At 37.6% G+C, this 19685-nt stretch overlaps 1 protein-coding gene across 15 annotated transcripts in view; it reads left to right on the forward strand.

The window, feature by feature from the left end:
- ANKRD31 (ankyrin repeat domain 31) overlaps nt 1–19685 on the forward strand; it is a 62078-nt gene that overhangs the window by 3896 nt on the left and 38497 nt on the right. For 7 of the 15 annotated variants that reach the window (XM_064641681.1, XM_064641667.1, XM_064641680.1 and 4 more), the window contains exons 4-12: nt 2320–2366; nt 2983–3077; nt 4090–4130; nt 4316–4408; nt 9199–9858; nt 12949–13073; nt 13531–13652; nt 16166–16336; nt 19200–19342. In XM_064641681.1, coding sequence (XP_064497751.1) covers nt 2320–2366; nt 2983–3077; nt 4090–4130; nt 4316–4408; nt 9199–9858; nt 12949–13073; nt 13531–13652; nt 16166–16336; nt 19200–19342 — 1497 coding nt within the window. Of the gene's footprint in view, nt 1–1886; nt 1986–2319; nt 2367–2982; nt 3078–4089; nt 4131–4315; nt 4409–7482; nt 7639–9198; nt 9859–12948; nt 13074–13530; nt 13653–16165; nt 16337–19199; nt 19343–19685 lie in introns of those variants that run through there. The other 8 variants (XM_064641672.1, XM_064641670.1, XM_064641673.1 and 5 more) reach the window with 7 other exon arrangements.

The following is a 19685-nucleotide window of genomic DNA, read 5'->3' on the forward strand; positions in this document are numbered from 1 at the left end:
CAGTCTGCAATGCCATTAAGGGATTCTTCCAAGTCTAAAGACAAATACCCTGTACACTAAGGAAGAGGTCAGAAAAGCAGAGAAACCTAGTACTTCTCACCAAATAGTTTGGGTAATCCTTACTAGTTTTTTTGGGAGGAGACCTCTATAGCATGCCACTGGTAGTTTAGTCATGCAAAGCTTGGGGACAGCGTAAAACTTAAATCTTTATTAAATGCTATAAGGAGTGGTATTGGCCTGTCATCTTTGATACCCACATGTGTAGATTGCACCAGTGTGGCTTTTCCAGCCACTCCAAGAACCAGCATGGAATATGGTTAGATAGAAGCTTTCCTTCTACTATGTCTTAAGAAATGATCTTAGGTGAGTACAGCATTTAGATGTGATGTGATATGAGGATCATGCAGCCTGGACTGGCTGTGATTTTTTTCAGGAAATGTAACATCCATTCCAGTTGTTCCAGAGAGTCTTAGCTATCTTTGTACTTTGGATGGGCTGGGGGAAGGCTTGGGATATGCAGTCCTGTCTTTGATTCCATCATGTAAGAAATTGTAATTAAGAATTTTCTTCCACCAGAAATGCAGTAGACATACATTTTCAACTAACAAGTCATTTTCCTATTCCATGGCTTGTTCAGACAGGTGTCATGATTGTAAGTTTGTGCTTTCAGCTTTTCCATACTTTGTTTTTCTTGCCCTATTTGGTGAAGTGCACCTAACAGCTTTTTAGCATTAGTCTTTCTTTGGATCACATCCAGAGTCCCCTCATATAGTTGGCTGTATAAGTGAGTGTTGAAATTAGAAAAATTATTTGGATTTTGCAGGAATTACCTTACCAAAAACAAGAGGTAGGACAAAAAACCGTTCTGGTACTTCCAGTCAGTGGCCACAAATACTATTTGTGTAACTTATATGATTTGAGAAGACCCTTCAACCATTAAGCAATATATGGTTTTGCTTAGAACTTAATTTTTTAGCAGAAAAAATAGCTCCTTTGTCTTCTGAGTTATAAGGATAGTTCCCTGAGCTTTTAAGAGCAATGTAAAGCAGTCAGGGGGGATAGCTATTTTATTTATTTGATAGCTATTCTGTTATTCTCTTGACCTTGCCTGGTCTCTGTATAATGTTCTGTGTAAATATTCAGGCTGACTCGCCTGAAGGGTGTATTTAAGCAAAGTCAATAACTTTCTGTGAACTATCTCATTGCCATATTTTGGAATTACATGAGTTGATAATTGTTGGACAAATTAAAGAATCTGTTCTGTTACAGGAAGCCTTTTAGCAGTCCTCCTGCTGGCCAATCTACACCTGTTACTCTTCAGGTCATTGTTAAGATGGTTGATCTTCCTGCCTTCCTAATGTCTTGTGTAAGACAAAAAAGTCATCAATTGGCGCCTGCACCAAGGTGTTCTTTCCCAGAATCTTCCTAGTGCTGTTAATGTCCACTGTATGTCAATGATTTGTTAAAAGTTATAGCCAGTGTGCAGATAGTTCACTAATAATACCCAATCTTCAGCTCACCAGTGAGAGAACTGTTCTGCAGTTCACTTTCTGCAGTGTCTTTCTTAATCATTCCTAGTTTGCCTTAGGCTTTATATAAAGGCTCCTTTTTCTGTGAAAGGTGTATATATTTTCTGTAAAAAGTGTATAAAGGCTTATATACTTTATAAAGTAGATAAAGGCTCCATTTTCCATACTAGAGGAGATCTCTCCTTTATGTACAAAGGCACGAAAAGCAGATCCAAGCTCTTTGTACTGAAGTGTTGGAATTTGGCACCTGCTGTTGCATCACCCTCATGCTCTTTCATGTGTTGGCATGTGGCAGCCCTGTCACTTAGAGCTTGCTGATGTGCAGGTCTTGAAGTAATTAAACTATGCTGTTCACAGGGGTATTGAGAGTGGTATACTGAGCTTCACAGTCTCTGGAGCAGCACCCTGTTTTATTTAATGAAAAAAGGGAGTTGTTATCAAAGAAAGATTAAAACTGTAAGTTGAAGTTAAAATACCTTGTGTTTTGGTCTTTTGATGTATAAAACATCTTAAGTTTGAAGCATTCATGTCTTAATTGCATGGCTATGTTTTCCTTCTGGGTGAGTGTTATCTTCCACAGTCTTATTTTTCAACATTTTTCTCAAATAGTATAAATAAAAAAAGCAGAATACTTTTGTGATTTATTAGTAATGTATGTAACGATAGAATCTAAAAATTCCATCTCCCAACTCAATTACAGATGGAAGAAGGTAGGCAATTGGTAATAAAACAACAAACAAAAAAAAATTAAATACTTTGTTTGCTAACTGGTTAATTTTTTTTTCTTTAGGTACTTCAAGAGACATACACATCTGACCAGTCTCAGTCTCTACTGCAGTGAGTATAATACATCACACAGGAATTTCAGTCAGGCATACTGTAGTTAAACAATTCCATTATACATCTATTTGTATGTTATTTTATTCCCAGTGTACTATTTAGAAACAGTTTTCTTGTTTGCTTAGTGAAGGATCTATATTTATGTCATAGGTAGTTCTATGTTCAGTATGTACCTGAATTTATTTATATTGATGATATTACCTTTATTGGTTTAAACCAGCAAGAGTAACAGAACTTGGAGAAACCATTAGACAAACAAAAATTTATAATAAATAATATTAGACCTTTTGTTCCTGGAACCTATGGAAGGATTTCAGGAGAAGATGGATTTATAACAGAAACGCAGAAAGAACTAATGAAAAACAAGAAGGGCTATTTTTTCACTTAGAGAATGAATGTGCAAACATAGCTAGTTCCATGTAGGAAATCCAGAAGTCTTATTTGTTGCATGTCCTTGTAAAATAAAAGTATGCCTCTGAAATAACTGCAGCTGTTTTCATGAATAATGGTTAGCACAAAATTACATAAATAAACTCAAAGTACTGTAAAAATTTTTGTAAGGTGAGCAGATTACAATTCTTTAAGAACTTTTTATTGTATTACTTAATTCTAGGGGTTGGATAAAGCATTCATCACCTACTGAAAATATTTCTAAGTCTGATTTTTCACTAAATGCTGCAGTAGAAGAACAGCAACTTAATTCTGTAGGTATGTTGTACAAAACTGGAAGTTGTTCTAGCTGTGCCAGAATCATTTGAGAAAATCATTTGAGAAGCTGAAGATGAGTATCCATGTAGATTTATTTGGAATATGATATGTGTGCTTTCCAACAATTGTTTAGTTTTTATAGTCATAGACTAGAAGTTCTGGTTTTGTAAGTGTTCTGCTAGGATTGTTTGAAGAGGTAACTGTTTTCTCAATCCAGTGCTATATATCCAGTATAAAATTATTTCATTACCGTGGAATTTTCTGACAAAAGTTACAGGCCACACAAATATACTTAGTACTCAAGTGCCATATGGTTGTGTAAGATAAATAGGTCATTGAGAGTTCCCAAATGTTTCTTACTAACATATCAAAGAATCAGAGACATTTCTAAGAAAGGAGAAATAGAAATGCTACTATTCCCCGTGTCTGTATGTTACTTCATGCTACTTTAGTTGTGCCTCCGTTCCTCTGTGCTCCCAGCAGTGCAGGACTGCCCCATCTATTTAATTGTCTTCTGCCTTTACCTTATTTTTGCTAACCCTACAGAAAAACACTCACTTTATTTCTGATGAGGAAATTGCCAGGGAGTCACATGAATGTCAGAACAGAGTGATAGGAGCAGGGGGGTTGGGATCATCCCTTTCCAGAGGCAGTAAGTTATTAGGTTATTTTAGCACTATTGTCTAATTGCATTGTAAGTGGAGAGGGCAGGGGATAAGTCTTATCCTGTGGAATGGGTGTTAATACCACCTGCTGACAGTCTTTGGAAAGACAGACCTCTAAAACACAGTGAAGAAATGTGACAAAATAGCTCTGGGATATAATTTAGTGGCTAACAGAGCCTGACTAGAAATTTTATTGTCAGTTCCATTTAGGGAACATGACTATAGTAATTTTTAAGGTTTGAAACTTTATACTTAAACTTAGGGAATAGTGCCATTTTGTAGAGGCAATGAGAACTTTCAGAAGTGAAAAGTAAAACTGAAATATTTGTCTACTCTCCTTAATTTAGATATGAAATTGAATGAATTTCAAAAGGATTCAGAAGAAAAGGTAAGTGTATTTTTACAAGAGAATGTATATAAAATATCATATAATTTATTTAGCATTATAGAGTATTTTACTGAAAAATGTCTGTTTCTTTCATTTTAAAAAGCAAGCACATAGCTGTTGAAACTGTCACTGAGCTCATTAGGTGAAAACACCTTTAAAGCTAAACTTTATTTTCTGCTTTTTAGGTAAGAACTGTAGTTCCTAAGCTTGCAGAATACAAGGGTAGGAGCACAGCAGTAAAAGGGAAGTGGGGAAGACATCATCATGACACAGAATCTGTAAGGGCTGTTACTTAAGATAAGATAAAGTAATGAAGACTTTTGAGTAGCTTAAAATGTTTCCCACCAATGAAAGTTATGGGAAAGGCATTACATTTGGAAGGTTTCTGAGGAGGAATAGATTATCTGTAACTGTCCTTCTGATTGAGGTAATAGTTGGGGAAAAAGCAACTATTTTTGTTAAAATTCACCAAAGGTAGATTTGAGATCAGTATGGCAAATTGTTCATGTCTTGCAGCAAACACCATTGATGACCAGGGCCAAGTATTCTTTGTCTTGGAAACAAGGGGAAAAAACTTGAAATCTCCTAGGCTTTTCTTTTCTGAAAAACATGCAGCTATAAATATAAGCCTGTAATACCAAGTTTATTAAATGAAACATTCTCATTGCACAGAAATTAGTCCAACAGAACAAAATCTAAATGCCTTGAAAAAGAGATTGTCTTTGATTAATAGCGTCTGGAGAATAGGCAGATTGAGTGCATTTGAGAATATCTCCAAAGAGGATATTTTAGGAGCCTGGAGAAAGAAGGTTGGAAATAATCACTGCAGTGAATTATACTTTTTGCATATTGGCTGATGTTGGCACTGGCACGATCTGAGTCCCGCAGAAAGATCTTTAGTGAGAGGAACCAAGGGCCACCCCAGACTGATTTGCAGCAAGGGCAGAATGGACACCTTGACAACGAGCAGAGAGTCAGTGAGCATCTTAATTCTGTGTGTCCCTGAAAACACAAGATAAATCTATAAATTAAGATAATCTGCATAGAATTCTGACGCCACAAAATTAGTCTTGCTGGGTTTTCTTGACCTTGATGACGTAGCAACACTGATTTCTGTTGTGGTCAGTCTGTCAATAGTGGGGTCAATACTGTTCAACATCTTCATTTAGTGGCCCGGAAAATGGAACAGAATGCACCCTCAGCAAGTTCAGAGATGGTACTGGGAGGAGTGAGTGATATACCAGATAGTTGTGTTGGCATTCAGAGGGACCTGGACAGATCTGAGAATGGGGCAGAGAGAAATCTCATTCAACAAAGGGAGGTGTGAAGTACTACATCTGGGGAGAAATAACTTCAGGCACCAGTACAACTGGGGACGAGCTGATTTGAAAATAGCTCTGCAGAGAAGGACCTGGGTATCCTGGTGGACCCTCTACTTTGCTCTTGTGAGACCTCACCTGGAGTACTGGAGTCCAGCTCTGGATGCAGGAAAGACATGGACCTGTTGGAGTGGGTCCAGAGGAGGGCCACAAAGATGATCAGAGGGGTAGAGCACCTCTCCTGTGATGAGGACAGGCTGAGACAGTTGGGATTGTTCAGCCTGGAAAAGAGGAGGCTTTAGGGAGACTTCATTGCAGCCTTTCACTGCTTAAAAGGGGCTAATAAAAAAGATGGGGACAGACCCTTTCCTTGGGGCCTGTAGTGACAGGACAAGGGCTAATAGTTTTAAAGTAAAAGAGAGTCCATTGAGATTAGATATAGGGAAGGAATTTTTTATGATGAGGGTGTTGAAATACTGGAATATGTTGCCCAGAGAGCTGGTAGATGCCCCATCCCTGGAAACATTCAAGGTCTGACTGAGTAGTGTTCTAAGGAACCTGATGTACTCAAAAGTGTTCTGGCCCATGGCAGGAGCGTTGGACTACAGCCCATTCTGTGATTCTGTGATCTTCCATATGAGAACAGGCTGATAGAGCCAGAACTGTTCAACCTGAAGAAGAGAATGCTGAGGGGGATCTTACCGCTGTGTATGAACATCTGACAGCTAGGAATGAAGATAAGGGACACCGACTTCTCAGTCGTTCCTACTGATAAGGCAAGAGGAAATGGACACAAATTCAAAAGAAATTGTGAAATCTGAAATCCCATCTGAACACAAAAACATACTTTTTAACTGAGAAGGGGTGTCAGACACTGAAACATGTTTCCTAGAGCAGTTGTGCATTCTCCACCTATGTCCTGACTGGACATGGTCCTGGGCAACCTGCTGCAGCTGACATTGCTTGAGCAGCAAGGTCAGACTAGTTGGTTTCAAGAGGCCCCTTCCGCCCTCAAATGTTGTGTGATTCTCTGTGCCTTCTTCCTGTCTCAGTATATTGCAGTAGTCTTCTGCAAAGCACTCTTATAGAAGCTGATAATGTTGATCTCCGTGAAGGCTTAATTCTTCTGTAGTGATTCTCTTGCATGTGTGTATTGAACAACTGAACTTCTTTTACTCAGAGCTATCAGATACAGTAGTCCATTTAATATTTCTACTCTACCCTTATTATTTATACTGCAGTATTAGTAATTCCCTTTTTGTGTTGTAACACTTGTAAGACACAGGCTGTGACACCCAAAAGCCTACAATTTCTTGATAATTTTCACATTGTTCTCAAACATATAGGGGAAAAGTCCTTGTGTGTCACAATTCACCAATACCAAGGTGATGTGAATGTCCTGCTGGCTGCTGGAGCTGCCAGGCCAGATTTAACCTTGCTCATGTAGTGCGCAAGGAGAAGTAAACATCTAAGGCTTGGCGAAGCCTGGCTCGCTCACTGGCCTTTGATCCAGTACATGTATTAACATACAGTTTCTTTATCCATGGTCAAGTTGGTTTTTTTATGAAACCTCTTCTTGACTTCCCTGTCTACCTGTTTCCTTTGGTGCTAGGTTGTGAATCAGCAGAAGCTGGAATTGACTGTGTCTATGGTCAGCTGTTACTCAGTGCATGCTTACTGGGTAAGGTGGAGAGGGAGACAAGACATTCTGGGCTGATGCTAGGTCACCAGAATTTGTGCCTGGGTTAAGGAGCGCTGTGATTTGGGTTTGTCCTGCAAATAATTGAGACATGAGAATAGTGGGATTTAAATCAAGTTTTTTGAAGCAGTGTGACCAGTGGAAGAGATTCACAGATGCCAGGACATGGTTGGCATAAAATAATCAACAGCAATATGCTGAAGTGGTACATTTTATATGTAGAAACCCCTTTTTAAAATAATTTGCTTGAAGCATAGCTCTTCTGGTGGAAGATGGTCTGAACCTGTATTTACCACAGATACTTTACTGCTGAACTGCTGACTGAGGGGGAATCCCGTTCCTCATTTGAATGAGACTTAGGTATTTTCAGACCATATTTACCAGGCTGGGATCGACAGAAGAGAGAGTTCCCACTTTTGATTCCAGTCACAGCTCGCTCAGCTTTGCTGCTTCGGCAGCTCCTCTGTTGCTTTTCAACAGGCGATTGAAGGTACAGGGATCTTAGGCACAGGGGCTTTTAAGTGTCTTTGCACATAAGTGGCAGCTGAAGATGGGTTTTAGGGAGGGAAAGTTTAAACTTCTTTTATGTTCTGCAGATTTGAATTATTTGTAGAGAAAGTCCCACAGGATTTTACCAACAGAAATGAGTGCTAAGGAAGTTTAGGCATCTGCATTGGGCAGAAGTTTTTTGAACACATCACACGTAGGGTTTGGATTTCAGTTGACATTTGGGTTTTTAGGATCTTGCAAAATTAATCCTTCGTTACCTGCCTTCTCCATTAATATAAATGTAAGTTTCACCTGCCCTTTACACTGAGCATTTTTCTTAGGAAGTTTGTAATGTACGTACATGCTGTTTATACCACAGTTCTTCAAGTACAGAAAGTTGTGCCAGTAGAGGGGTTTTATGCAGTTGGTTTATAGTCTGCATACATTAGAGAAGTGGTCTAAAAAGAAAGTGTAGTTCAGTACAGCAAAGTAAAAAATAGTCAGTACTTAAAAAGGAAGAATTACATACAAAGATATAAGATAGGGAACAGCTCTCTGAGGAATAAGTTTTCAACAAAGAAGCAGGGATTTATGTTTACTTACAAACTGAATGTGACTCAATGCTGTCAGATTTCTGCCCTGTTTTACTGTGTGTGAGCTTTATTGAAATCATGTTACCAGTGGTTAAAGGTTTCTTGCACTGCCCCGTATTACCACTTGCTGGCAGCAAGACTCTAAAAATGCATTGAAAGACTCTAAAAATGCATTGAAAGGTATTTTCGTAAGACTAGTATTACTAAGTAAGAGCACTATTATATACAAATGTTATATGGAAAAAAATATGGTTTAGGTTGGTGGAGGCACCATACTTTCTTCTGCAGAACGTTTGAAACAAGGATAGGGAAAAAAATAAAAAACCTATGTCTTGGTATAAAAACAGATGCATCTGTTGAAAGCAACTCAAAGTGGTTAGAAAAACAGAAGCAGTATTACTTTTCCAAGAACAGTTGTGCCTTTGTGTTCTGTACTCAGTGTGGAAACTCAAATATGCAAACTTCTTGAACTCCTAAGCTTTTGAACTGAAGTTCGTGAGGCACAGATGTTCCACATTTGTGTGGGATACACATAATCAAAACTCATGTTTTGTAGTTAGTTAGTTTTACTAACTACATGTTTTTTATTATTATGAATATACTAATTTTCATTATTTCTACTTGACGGAAATTTTTAATTACTTTCTTTTAAAGCCTTTTAATACCCTCAGGTCACTGGCAATGACATAGTATCTTTAACAGATCTAGTCTCTCTTGCTCTGGATTTTCACTGCTATGAAGGTCAAGAGCTGAAGTGGTCTACTTTTGAAACTGAGACCTCAGTCTAAGCCTTCTTGCAATTGTGTGAAGGAGGGCTTTGAGTCTTGTAGTTTATGTAAAAATTGATAATAAAATATACATATATATGTATATATGTAGATGACTTCTAAAGTGAATATTAATTAAATGCTTTGTAGAAAAAGTTGTTCCATTACTTTTTGTGAACTTTTTTTTGTTTCAATTTTTAGATTTTGCAAAAATTAAGTAATGAGGATCTCTCTCCAGAAATAAGCCTCTGTCTAGGTGGCCCTGTGGAAGACGTAACAGTTCTAAATGAACAGACACCAGAAGATACATTTCAGCATGTTTTGGATGATTGCCACAGAACCTGTGTGACCACTACTGACATTGATAACACAGTAGAGGAGCATTCCCTTAATAATGATACAAATCTTTCTCTGACATCCCCAAGGAAGATTTTCATGGATGTATTCACTGAACAGAGTATAGAGACTGGTGGATTTGACGGCAGCGCTGTGTTAACATCCCCTGGTGATTCTGAGAGTCTTAAAGTGATAAACCCATTGCCTGACAAGTTAGAGTGTCAGGGTCATGCCTTTTCCACTGATCCATCAGCAGCTGAGAGCAGTGATGCTCTGCCGGTAGAGCTTGTGAGGCCTCTGGATGCTTTGTCAGGATCTGTGGTACAACCTATCACTCCTATGGTGCCAACTGAGAGACAGCTTAACACCGAGGGAGAGCAGCTAAATTCAGAACCCAGCATTCCCCAATTAGATGATGACTGTACACAAATAACAAACATGATGGACCCTCAACTTGCTACAAGTCAGGTGAAAGAAATAAATGCCTTCAGAGGATCCGACTCTCAGAGGACAACAAATGAGCAAGTATATACACTATTTAATTCATATTTGGAAATCCCTGTTTATCATAAAATGTTTTATAGTAGCCAAATTACTTAGAGATGTGAATCTTAGTAAAGAATAAACTGGCATCAGTAATTTGCATGTTTAAATCACTTAAGTTGTTTTTGTTTAAAAAGTCCAATAGTGTGTTTTCTGCTTTGATATATCCATGTGATGAAAAAGTTCAGCCTGCTGGGACAGGAAATACTGTTAAAGTTAATTCAGTGACTGATGCGGAAGTCTAGAATCAGCATGGGAATTTCAAAAACTCTACATTCCTACCCCATACAGTTCTATTTTTTCTCCTGGCTATAGTGTGCTGTTTTCTTCTGTCACAGTTCTCACTGCTGTAACATACAAACGCTTTGCAAGTACTATAAAATAAATTCAGCTGTGTCTTTTCTGTAGACTGGAAGGGTTACTCAATGGGGATTTTTTACACACGTGTTTGGAAGTGTATTTATTTGATTTAGTTGTGCTTATGTGAGACTTGATGAAAAAATTAAGGCATGGTTTTATGTCCATGTCCTCCCCTGAAGAAGTCAGTGAATGTATGGATACAGCGTGTGATCCTTCTTGTTACACCTTGTGCTGCAAAGGTGTTCTGGAACAGGTCATTTGTATTCAAATGCAAAAATCTGGAGAGGAGCATGAAAGGAAAGCACTGCCATAATCTCTTCCTGTTTAGATTATAATAAGGGAAAGAGGACAACATATAGGATATGTATCTTTATGCTACAAAGTGTAATAGGCATCTCTTGTAAACCTGTAATCTGATTGTCTGCTCTGTGTTGTCTTTGAATACTCTGGAGCCGCAAATCAATGATCAGTTATGTATAGCCAGCTATTTAAAGTGGGTTTACAACCACTTTGCTTCCCCACAAAGGTATAAAGCATCCAAAAACTATGAGTTAATTCTGTCTTTTCCTAGCGATATTAACTGAATATCATAGCATGTAATAAAATGTGCCACAGACGTGGCAATTTCAAGGTGCTGAAAGGTCTCATATAATTGTCTCAGAACTATGGCACTTTACAAAGCTTTTTAATTGACATGTTGATTTCTGAAATTTGTAGCACAGCTGTGTGAAGCTTTATGTATAGATCTACTCAAAATCACAGTTAAGATTATGAAGCAGAGTCTTGTGGAAATGGGTATCTATAACCTCTTGTTGATTAATACTCAATTTTAGCTTTTTTTTTTGTGTCTTCACCTGGTGTTCTTGAAGGCAGGAAGTAAGGAGGCAATTTAATGAGAAAAAAAATCCCAGTTAATATGTTAGTAACTGTTGAATTCTAACAGTATATTCTTCACCTTGGTCTTTTCTCATTCTTGTTTCTTCCGAGTATTCTTGTTGTGGTGAAACAAGTGCTCTAAAGAGGAGAGCCTGTCCTGTCCTGTAGAATGCAGTCAGGGTGCTAGATAGCCCATTTATTTTAGTATATGATGTCTTATAAAGCAAGCGTGAGGTTTCTTTTCATTGAAATGTTTTCTTCTTCTTCTCTAACCGTCAAAAAGTACTGCTGTGATAGTTTTGTAAAGTAACATATTTGATTTTCCCCAAGTGCCATAGAATCATTAAGGTTGGAAAAGACTTCTTAAGAACATCAAGTCCAACCATCCAACTGTGAACCACCCTGTTCACCACTAAACCATATCCCCAAGTGCTACATCCACATGTTTTTTGGACACTTCCAGGGATGATGGTTCCACCACTTCCCTAGTCAGCCTGTCAAATGCCTGACCATTCTTTCAGTGAAGAAATCTTTCCTAATATCCAATCTAAACCTGCCCTGGCACAACTTCCAGCCATTTCTTCTCATCCTGTCTCTTGTTACCTGGGAGAAGAGGCCAGTCCCCACCTTACTACAATCTCCTTTTAGGTATTTGCAGAGAGTGATAGGGGCCACCCTCAGCCTCCAGGCTAAACAACCCCATATCCCAGGTTGGTATGCATCATCCCTTGATCCAGGAGGACCACTTCTGGGAAAGCAATTCACCTCTTCAGTAGCTTCTCTGCTAAATATATCAATTAAAAAAATTAATCAATGAATTCTCCATTTCTGTCAGTATCCCAGGAAAGGACTAACAAGTCCTCCCATGTCATTGAGAAAGAATTTCTATGCATGTGTGTTGAGGGTGTGTCCTAAAAGCTTTCAGCATTACTCAAGTGAGTAATGCACTAATGAGTACCCAGGTTTCAGCAGCTTGAGCAGTACATGACAGCATGTTACACTCACTTGGCTAAAACAGGGAATAAACTCAAGTAGCTCAAATTAACTTGCATGGGATGACCTGTCTTTAGGCTGGGATTTCTCTCCATTACTGTTAGGGTAAGTCTCTGGTATACACAAATCAATTACACCCTCTAGGATGAGTAAATCCCTATCATCTTTGAAAGTAACTCTTCCTCTTAGTCAGTAGTGGGGGTAATGAGGATGCCTAGTGACATCTAGTTACCTGGCTTTTAGAAGGCTGAAGGTTAGTAAAGTGAATCTCACCAATAGTGTCTGTAGCTCAGGGATGGTGTGTCTTTAGAAATAACTTCTCAGTTAGGAGTCACTGAACTTCGAGTGAAACATGGTTCTTACCCTGTGTCTGTTTCTAGGCTTCTGCAAGGGTGAGATAAGATGGGCCAGCTTAAGACATCTAAAACATTATCTAACTTTTTAGGACAGGAGCTCATGTCTATAGGAAACTGAAATGAGTCTGTTAAGTCAATTCATATGTCCAGATAACTTTCAGATAGAACAACTTTTGTTTGCTGTCAGCCAGCCGAGATTTATGTTTTAAGTTGTGATTCTGAGTATCCTAATTCTCTTGGCTATTTCTGTCAGGAGCACATGGTATGGCACACTACTTCAGGGGTGCCTCTCCTATGGCAGCCTTTGTCTCTCTTATCTGCAGAAATCCAGTTATTCACTTAAGCAACACCTCTGTTGTCTGTGAAGACATGTACAATTTATAAGTGTTCTTGGAGCTCTTTTATATACAGCTCTTGTTTTACTGCATGCTTACTGGTTGTTGCTTGTAATATTTCTTTCTTTTTATCACAACCTGTGGGTGATCAGCAGAGAGAGAAAGAAGTAATTCCTGATTACTGGGATGCCACCTCTAGTAAAAAGCAAACTGGTGAGGGACATTCACATTCAGTGGAGCTTACAGCATGTGCAGAAACAGCCCAAACAATATCAAGGTAAGTGAAGAAGTTGAGAGAGACCTCCTCAGGAAGGTACAGAGATTGTGATTGTGTTTCCTCTCATAAAATACTTGAAGAGATTCAGCAGAGAATGTCTCACAGTGGCAGTATGACATGAAACAAACTCAAGGATTTTGAGTATGAGAAATTAATGCATAATATTCTTAATTTTTTAAAAATATTAATGTAATAAATACAATGCATATAGAATACTGATTTGTCATGTGAATGAGTTTAAAATGATCAAAAAGTAAAGGTTTTGCCTTTTATTAAAAGATCTGGAAGTTTGTTTCTCCTCTGATTTACTCTTTATTAAGTACTACCTAAGTTAGCCTGTGTACTTGCATGCTGTTACTTCCTTTTAAAATCAGATACATTCATATTATTACCTCTACTGTCAACATTGTTTTATATAGAGAATAATTTTGTTGATTCTAAGCAAATCTCTTGTCAGTAAAATTCAGAAATCTACTTCTAAAGACAAGCAGAATCTAGAAACCAGAATATGGCAAGAAATAATTCTGAATGAGTATACAGAAGCTAATCGGAGGAGCAAGAGAATTGACAACAAACGGAGTAAGATATTCTATGCTGTTATCATACAGATTATTTTATTATTTGAACAACTATACTGAATCAAATACAATTAATAACCTTACCAATATATTGTGGCATGAATTTCTATCTAAAAGGTGGTAGAAACATTCATTTTAATAATTAAAATTATTGATAATTTCCCTCACTTCTGAAAACCTTCATATTAGCAACCTAACAGTTGACTTGTTTGCATAAACTCCTTAAGAATCATGAGTTTTTCAGGATGCAGTTTTTATCACAGTGTTTTATATGAAAAAAAATGACAGTGTATTCTGACAAGAAGAGAAATGTTTTCATGCAGAGTGAAAAAGTATATAAACGACACACATTTATATATCCTTTTATCATTTAGTGTTCTGTGTGCAACTTCATTCTCAGGGCTCTGCCGTTTGCAAGAATTGGCCTCTGCAAAATGGTTTATTCTATTTTGAATGCCTGGTGTTGTTATCCTGTCTACAGGATTATAGGGCCTTCACTACCACAGTTACGGAGCATCTTGTAAAGTATTTTTCTTTGTGATGTGCTTTGTCAGACAGAAAGATTACTATTTTTCATCCTTTGAAGATACATACAGACAAGTTCTTTACCTCACTGAGGAATTTTGTAGGAGGATAAAGAATCTCCTTACTTATGTCCTCACTCCAGCACCTTTAAGATTGGGATCTTAAAAGTTGTTTTTTGTGGGGTTTTTTGTTTTTTTTTTTAAAGGCCACTTAGTTGGGATTTATCCATGAATCTACAGTCATTTAAACATCTTACAAAGTTTGGAAGTATTTGAACTGTAACAGCTACATTATAGATCTTACAAAACGTGAAGAATTCTGCCTCCAATTAACAAACCTTCTCTTTTGCAGGATTTTCAGTATTCATGATAGAAGCATGATGTTGATGAGACTTAAAGTTGAATGAGTAGCTGCTCCTCTATTTCAAACTGACTTACTAGTTTCCGCTCAATAAATAGGCTGTTGGTTCTTTAGCATGATTTCTGCTGAAAGAGTTGCAATGCCTGTAGAGGTAGCTTTGCGTTAAACCAGTGTAGAAGTTTATCTCCTTTTTGTGTCAGACCTAGCAATCAGGAGCCCATGAGTCATCTTAGTTTGGTAATTCTCTGAGAAAACAGCCCGATGATAAGTTTCATTTGGGCTGGCACAAGGTCAGGCACATGGAAGGTGCTAGGGAAGGCAAGGTGGAAGTGATGGGAAATAGGTCCTCTTAAAGGAGGAAGTTGAATCAGGTAAATTGCAGCATAAAACTGCGCCTTGTTCTGTGTATATCTATGCAGTTTAATCCCTCCTGAACTGCTTGGCTAGTTTAGACCAGCTTTGACTAGTGACTGCATATCTGAAATGCTTAAGATCTTGCAAGGCTGGGCAGGTAGATGAGAGGGACTGTCCATGTGCTCAACTGAGGGAAGGTCCTGAATAAACCCATATCTGTTAGATTCCAAAAATCTACATAGACTCAAGAACTTAAGAAGTTTGAGAATTAGTCTGAGCTCACAGTATATCACCATGCACAAAACAGAGACATCAGGCTGTGTGAGTTACAGCTCTAGAAGAACTATGATTTTTAAGGTCTATTTCTGACACCTGGGCAGAGTTTTAGGGCCAGTGAGACACACCTGCTACAGCCTGTGGAGAGGAGCAGTGTATGTAGCCTGCTGTCCCAAGCGTTTTCATTAGTAGATGGCCTAGGCCATGTACTATGTTTTCCTGCAGGAAGTTCTGCTGTTCTTCTTCCCTTCTTTCTTCCCTCTCTGTTTTTCATCAGATGCTCTTCACCACAGTTTCAAGGGATGCTGGAATGGCACTGCTAGTGAAGTACAGAAGAGCTCATCTATGTATTGGAAATAATTTCTGCCAAGATGAAAACTGTGATGAGTGCATAATGGGAGATAGTATTTTTTTACATTTAGGCCTCATATTCACCTTTCACTCCTTGCAGAAAAGGCTGAGCTGTTTGTGAAGTAATGGGAAAAGGTAGTCTGAGGCAGCTAATCTCAATCACTATCCGAATGTAAAAACTTCCTCACAAAGCAGAGGTTTTAAAAGAAAAATTATTACAAAATAATGGTTGATAAATTTGAGTTTTCTTAAAAGTTAAATTATTGAATAACTGACTTAGTTATTGAGATGGTCTCCTTACAATGATTTGTATTGCAGAATAGCAGTTTTATCATCCTTTGGGAAGCAATGCACTTTGCAAAAATGTCATTAGAAAGGAAGAAATCTAAAGTTAACATACCTTTACAAAGTCATATTTCTGTGTGTTGCATTTCAATTGCATTTTTGTTATGGAATTCCCTATGGCATCTTTTATTGAATGGTATTATTATTTAACTGGTGATGTGTTTTTTGAGATACTCATTTCTACTAGATTGAATGAGCATTTGTTTCTTCAGAAAGATCATTTACCAACTGTAATACAAAGTGCCAAAATAAGAGAGAAAAGGTATTTTTCTGTGCAGCAGAGCTTTTAACATTATTTTTCAGAACGAGAAGCCTTTGGTAAGGGTCTGGCTCGCCCTCTTACACTTTCAGCAATCCACAGGAGGAATGTGTATGGTGAGAATTTACTGCATAGAGCTGTTACCCATCAAGATGTAGACCTTGTACGTAAGATCATAAAAGCTGGTGGAAATGTAAATGCTCGGGATTATTCTGGTAAGTTGCAGTTGTATTAAAATACTATTTTCAGTGAAGTATTCACTTGTAACTAATAAAAGCATATATTATGAGTTTGTGCAGTGGACAAGACTGTAGGTTTGTTACTGGTCAGTAGATTATTATATTTTTATTGGTTTCACTTGGTACTTGTTCATGGTAAAATACGTAGATCTACTTATAAAACTATATGAGAAAAGAAAATTTGGAGGGAAAAGTAAGCACTTTAAAAATTACATAGTGATGCAATTAGGTTTACTTAGCCTTAATTCAACAGTTCTGTGCCTGCTTATCACAAAGCAGTCCCTAATTAAATAATCAACTTCATGGGTTTGAAAGTTGGGGTTAGTTTTGTCCACTTCAGTGACCAACTTGAGACACCAAGACATAGATTTTTCAGTTTAATTTTTCAGGGACTTTGATTTTGCCCATTACATCTTAAGGGAACTTGTAGTTTTATAATTTGGCACTGTCCTAACTTTTTAAGAAAGTTGTGACTACTTGGTATTTTCCATTTTTCTTTCATCTTGGGCGTGAAAAAAAAAGGAATGACAAATAGTGGCCAGCTGCTAATGTTTTGTTTGAAGCAATTCACCTTATCCAGTTTCATGTGTGATACTCTGTGTCAAAGGCTTTGCACCTTAAGTATCACTTGGTTTTTTCAAATATAAGACTGTTTCTTATTTGCACTTCCACATCTCCTCCCTTAATATCTGATGAACTTCCACAACAAAAGAGAAGATTGTTTCAGACAACTAGCTCATTTGGTAGAAAACTTCAATTCTTAGAGTGTTTTCATACCATGCTGGTGGCTAGGATTTCACAACTGTTCTGTGGGAAAGGAAAAAACTCACATTCTGCAGTTATAGGCTATTGCATAATGCAGGCACATAACAGTCCAAAATTAAGTTAAAAATTATCTGTCTTCTGGAATATACTGGGAGATAGATTGGGTCAACAGCAGATTTCAGACTTTTGGAGTACAGATGTTTGAGCTAACAGAGTGACTCATAATATGTATTAACTTGTGCTAGAGGCAGGTGAGAAAATATTTTGTTGGTTGGGTTCAAAGCCTCATGCTGACGACAGAGAAGTGCTGATAGTGCAGCCACAGTAGACAAGTATACCAAAGTGCACTGCTTCTAGTTTTTGCTGTCACAGTTGCTTCCTTTTTCTGCCTTTTTAATGTTTTGCCAGGCCACGATTTCTTCATTCCCCAGGCTCTGGTTGCTGGTTTTTTAGTGCAAAAACAGCACAGCTGCACAAAGTATCTTTTAGTTGTACTCCTTGAAGAGATGAGAGGTTAACCTGGCCATGCTTCTTTTTTTTTTTTTTTTTTTAATGAGGCAGGTATAGTCAGAAAGAAGTAGTTGCCAGACCTGTGCCATTTTGACATGCACTTTCATCTTGATCTCTCTGGGAGTCATTGTTCCGAATTATATTCTGCCTCTGTACCTGTTCTCTTCCTTTAAAGCATCTCACCAGTGATTATCTATATTTTAGCCTAGTATTTTTCCTTATTCCTGTGCTACAATATTCTGCTTCAGTACTTTGCTGAGTTCTTGTGATCTTCTGTTGTTTGGTTTGGGGGTTTTTTTCTCCTTTTTTTTTCCTGGACATCAGCATGTAGGATGTGAACAGCACATTAGAAATGCTGTCTTGTGCTCTTAGTTTGAGTCTTGATTCAGGGTGTCAAGGGATCTGAAAAACAGTTGCAGTGAAACTTGTGTTTCTTCTTGATCTGGAGCATGCACAGCATCCTTGCCTCATGTCGCTAATCCCTCAGAATTATTAGTTGAATGTGTTGTAGGTGCAGTTTTTTGGGGCCTTATTATTGTATCAGATAGAGGATACATTTTACTGAGGGAAAAATTAATACATTCCCTTAAGTGAACCTTTTAATTCTCCCCTTAACAGATTTCATAATAAACACAATTTGTAGGAATATACAATATTCCAGGTTCAGCTGTGTATAAGAGAGCCTTGAGAATTTCTCTTTCCAGTGAAATTAAGATAATTTTGCTCTATGGCAGCAAAAGAGTTTCATTAAGCCTTATTAATTCACATATTTAGTATGTGAATTAGGCCCCAACAACAACCTTCTGATAATGGAAGATTGTTGAGTAAGACTGTTGATCAAAATGGTCTTCTGGAGGGCATGTTGATTTGAGAGTTGGAAGATAGGAAGTGGAAAATCCTCTCTGTTTTTCCCTTATTTCTCTCACTCTGCATGTTTAAGGAGCTGATGGATGGCTATGCTAAACTCAGTTCAAAGGCTTATATTTCACATTTTTCCTCAACATCTCTTTCATAGAGTAGAATTCTATTGTGAAGCTTATTCCATATAGCTAGGAATGAAGATGGAATTTCAGTAGGGAATTTTAATTTATTTGGACACTCAAATTATTCTTGGGTAGTCTTAAAAAACACTTCTGTTTGGTAATAGTTCACGTCTTTATTTTTGTAACTTCTTTCTTACTAACCTTCTTCAGCATAGCTATATAAATAAGAGTGCCATGAAAAACTATGTTGTTCTTAAAACAGCATATATGTTTTGTTCCAGGAGAAGTTACCAAGATATGGGTCAAATAATTCTCTCATTTCATAATAGAACTACCAAATCTAATGTTGTTACAGCAGCGTCTGCTTCTTCAGTAGGTGCAAATTTTGTGAAAAGCAAGAGATCTCCCAACCCTTGTGACTTTTTCATAAATATTTCTTCATACAACTTACTGTAATGCATCAGTTTGTACCTTTTCAGTATACTTTCTGAAATCTTTATCAAATAGGCAACCTAAAACTGACATAAATTTTTAGAATTTTTTTTATCCAAATGTGAAATACATGCTTTTCTTTTTCATAGGCTTGACTGCACTACATATAGCAAGTGTGGAAGGGTTTTATGGGATAGCAAATCTGCTTTTGAAAGCAGGTGCTGATGTTAATGCTGCAGAAAAGGAACAAATAACACCGTTGCAAGATGCAGTTAAAGAAGGCCATTATGAGGTATATTCCAAATTGAACACAAATTATGATTTAGTAATACAAATTATTGTTGTTGAGTCCAGAAGGTTACATAATGTTCTTGCATGTGGCTGGTCTTTTCAGGACAAATTCAGGAGCTTCCAAGTCCTTCCTGCTTGATTTCTGTTCAAACCATTCCATACTTTACAGGATTTTTCCTGAAGGAGAAATTAATTGTTTTTCTAACTGTTGGGGACAGTGTACTACTGAGGAATAGATTGCTACTGTTTAATACATGATTTTATAATCACACATGTATTGCACGCTGCCACAGCCATGCACACCCTGTTTTAACACGTAGCATGGAGGGTTATGAAGGCATAGC

This window comes from Pseudopipra pipra, chromosome Z, assembly GCF_036250125.1.
Source record: "Pseudopipra pipra isolate bDixPip1 chromosome Z, bDixPip1.hap1, whole genome shotgun sequence".
NCBI classification, from domain to species: Eukaryota; Metazoa; Chordata; class Aves; order Passeriformes; family Pipridae; genus Pseudopipra; species Pseudopipra pipra.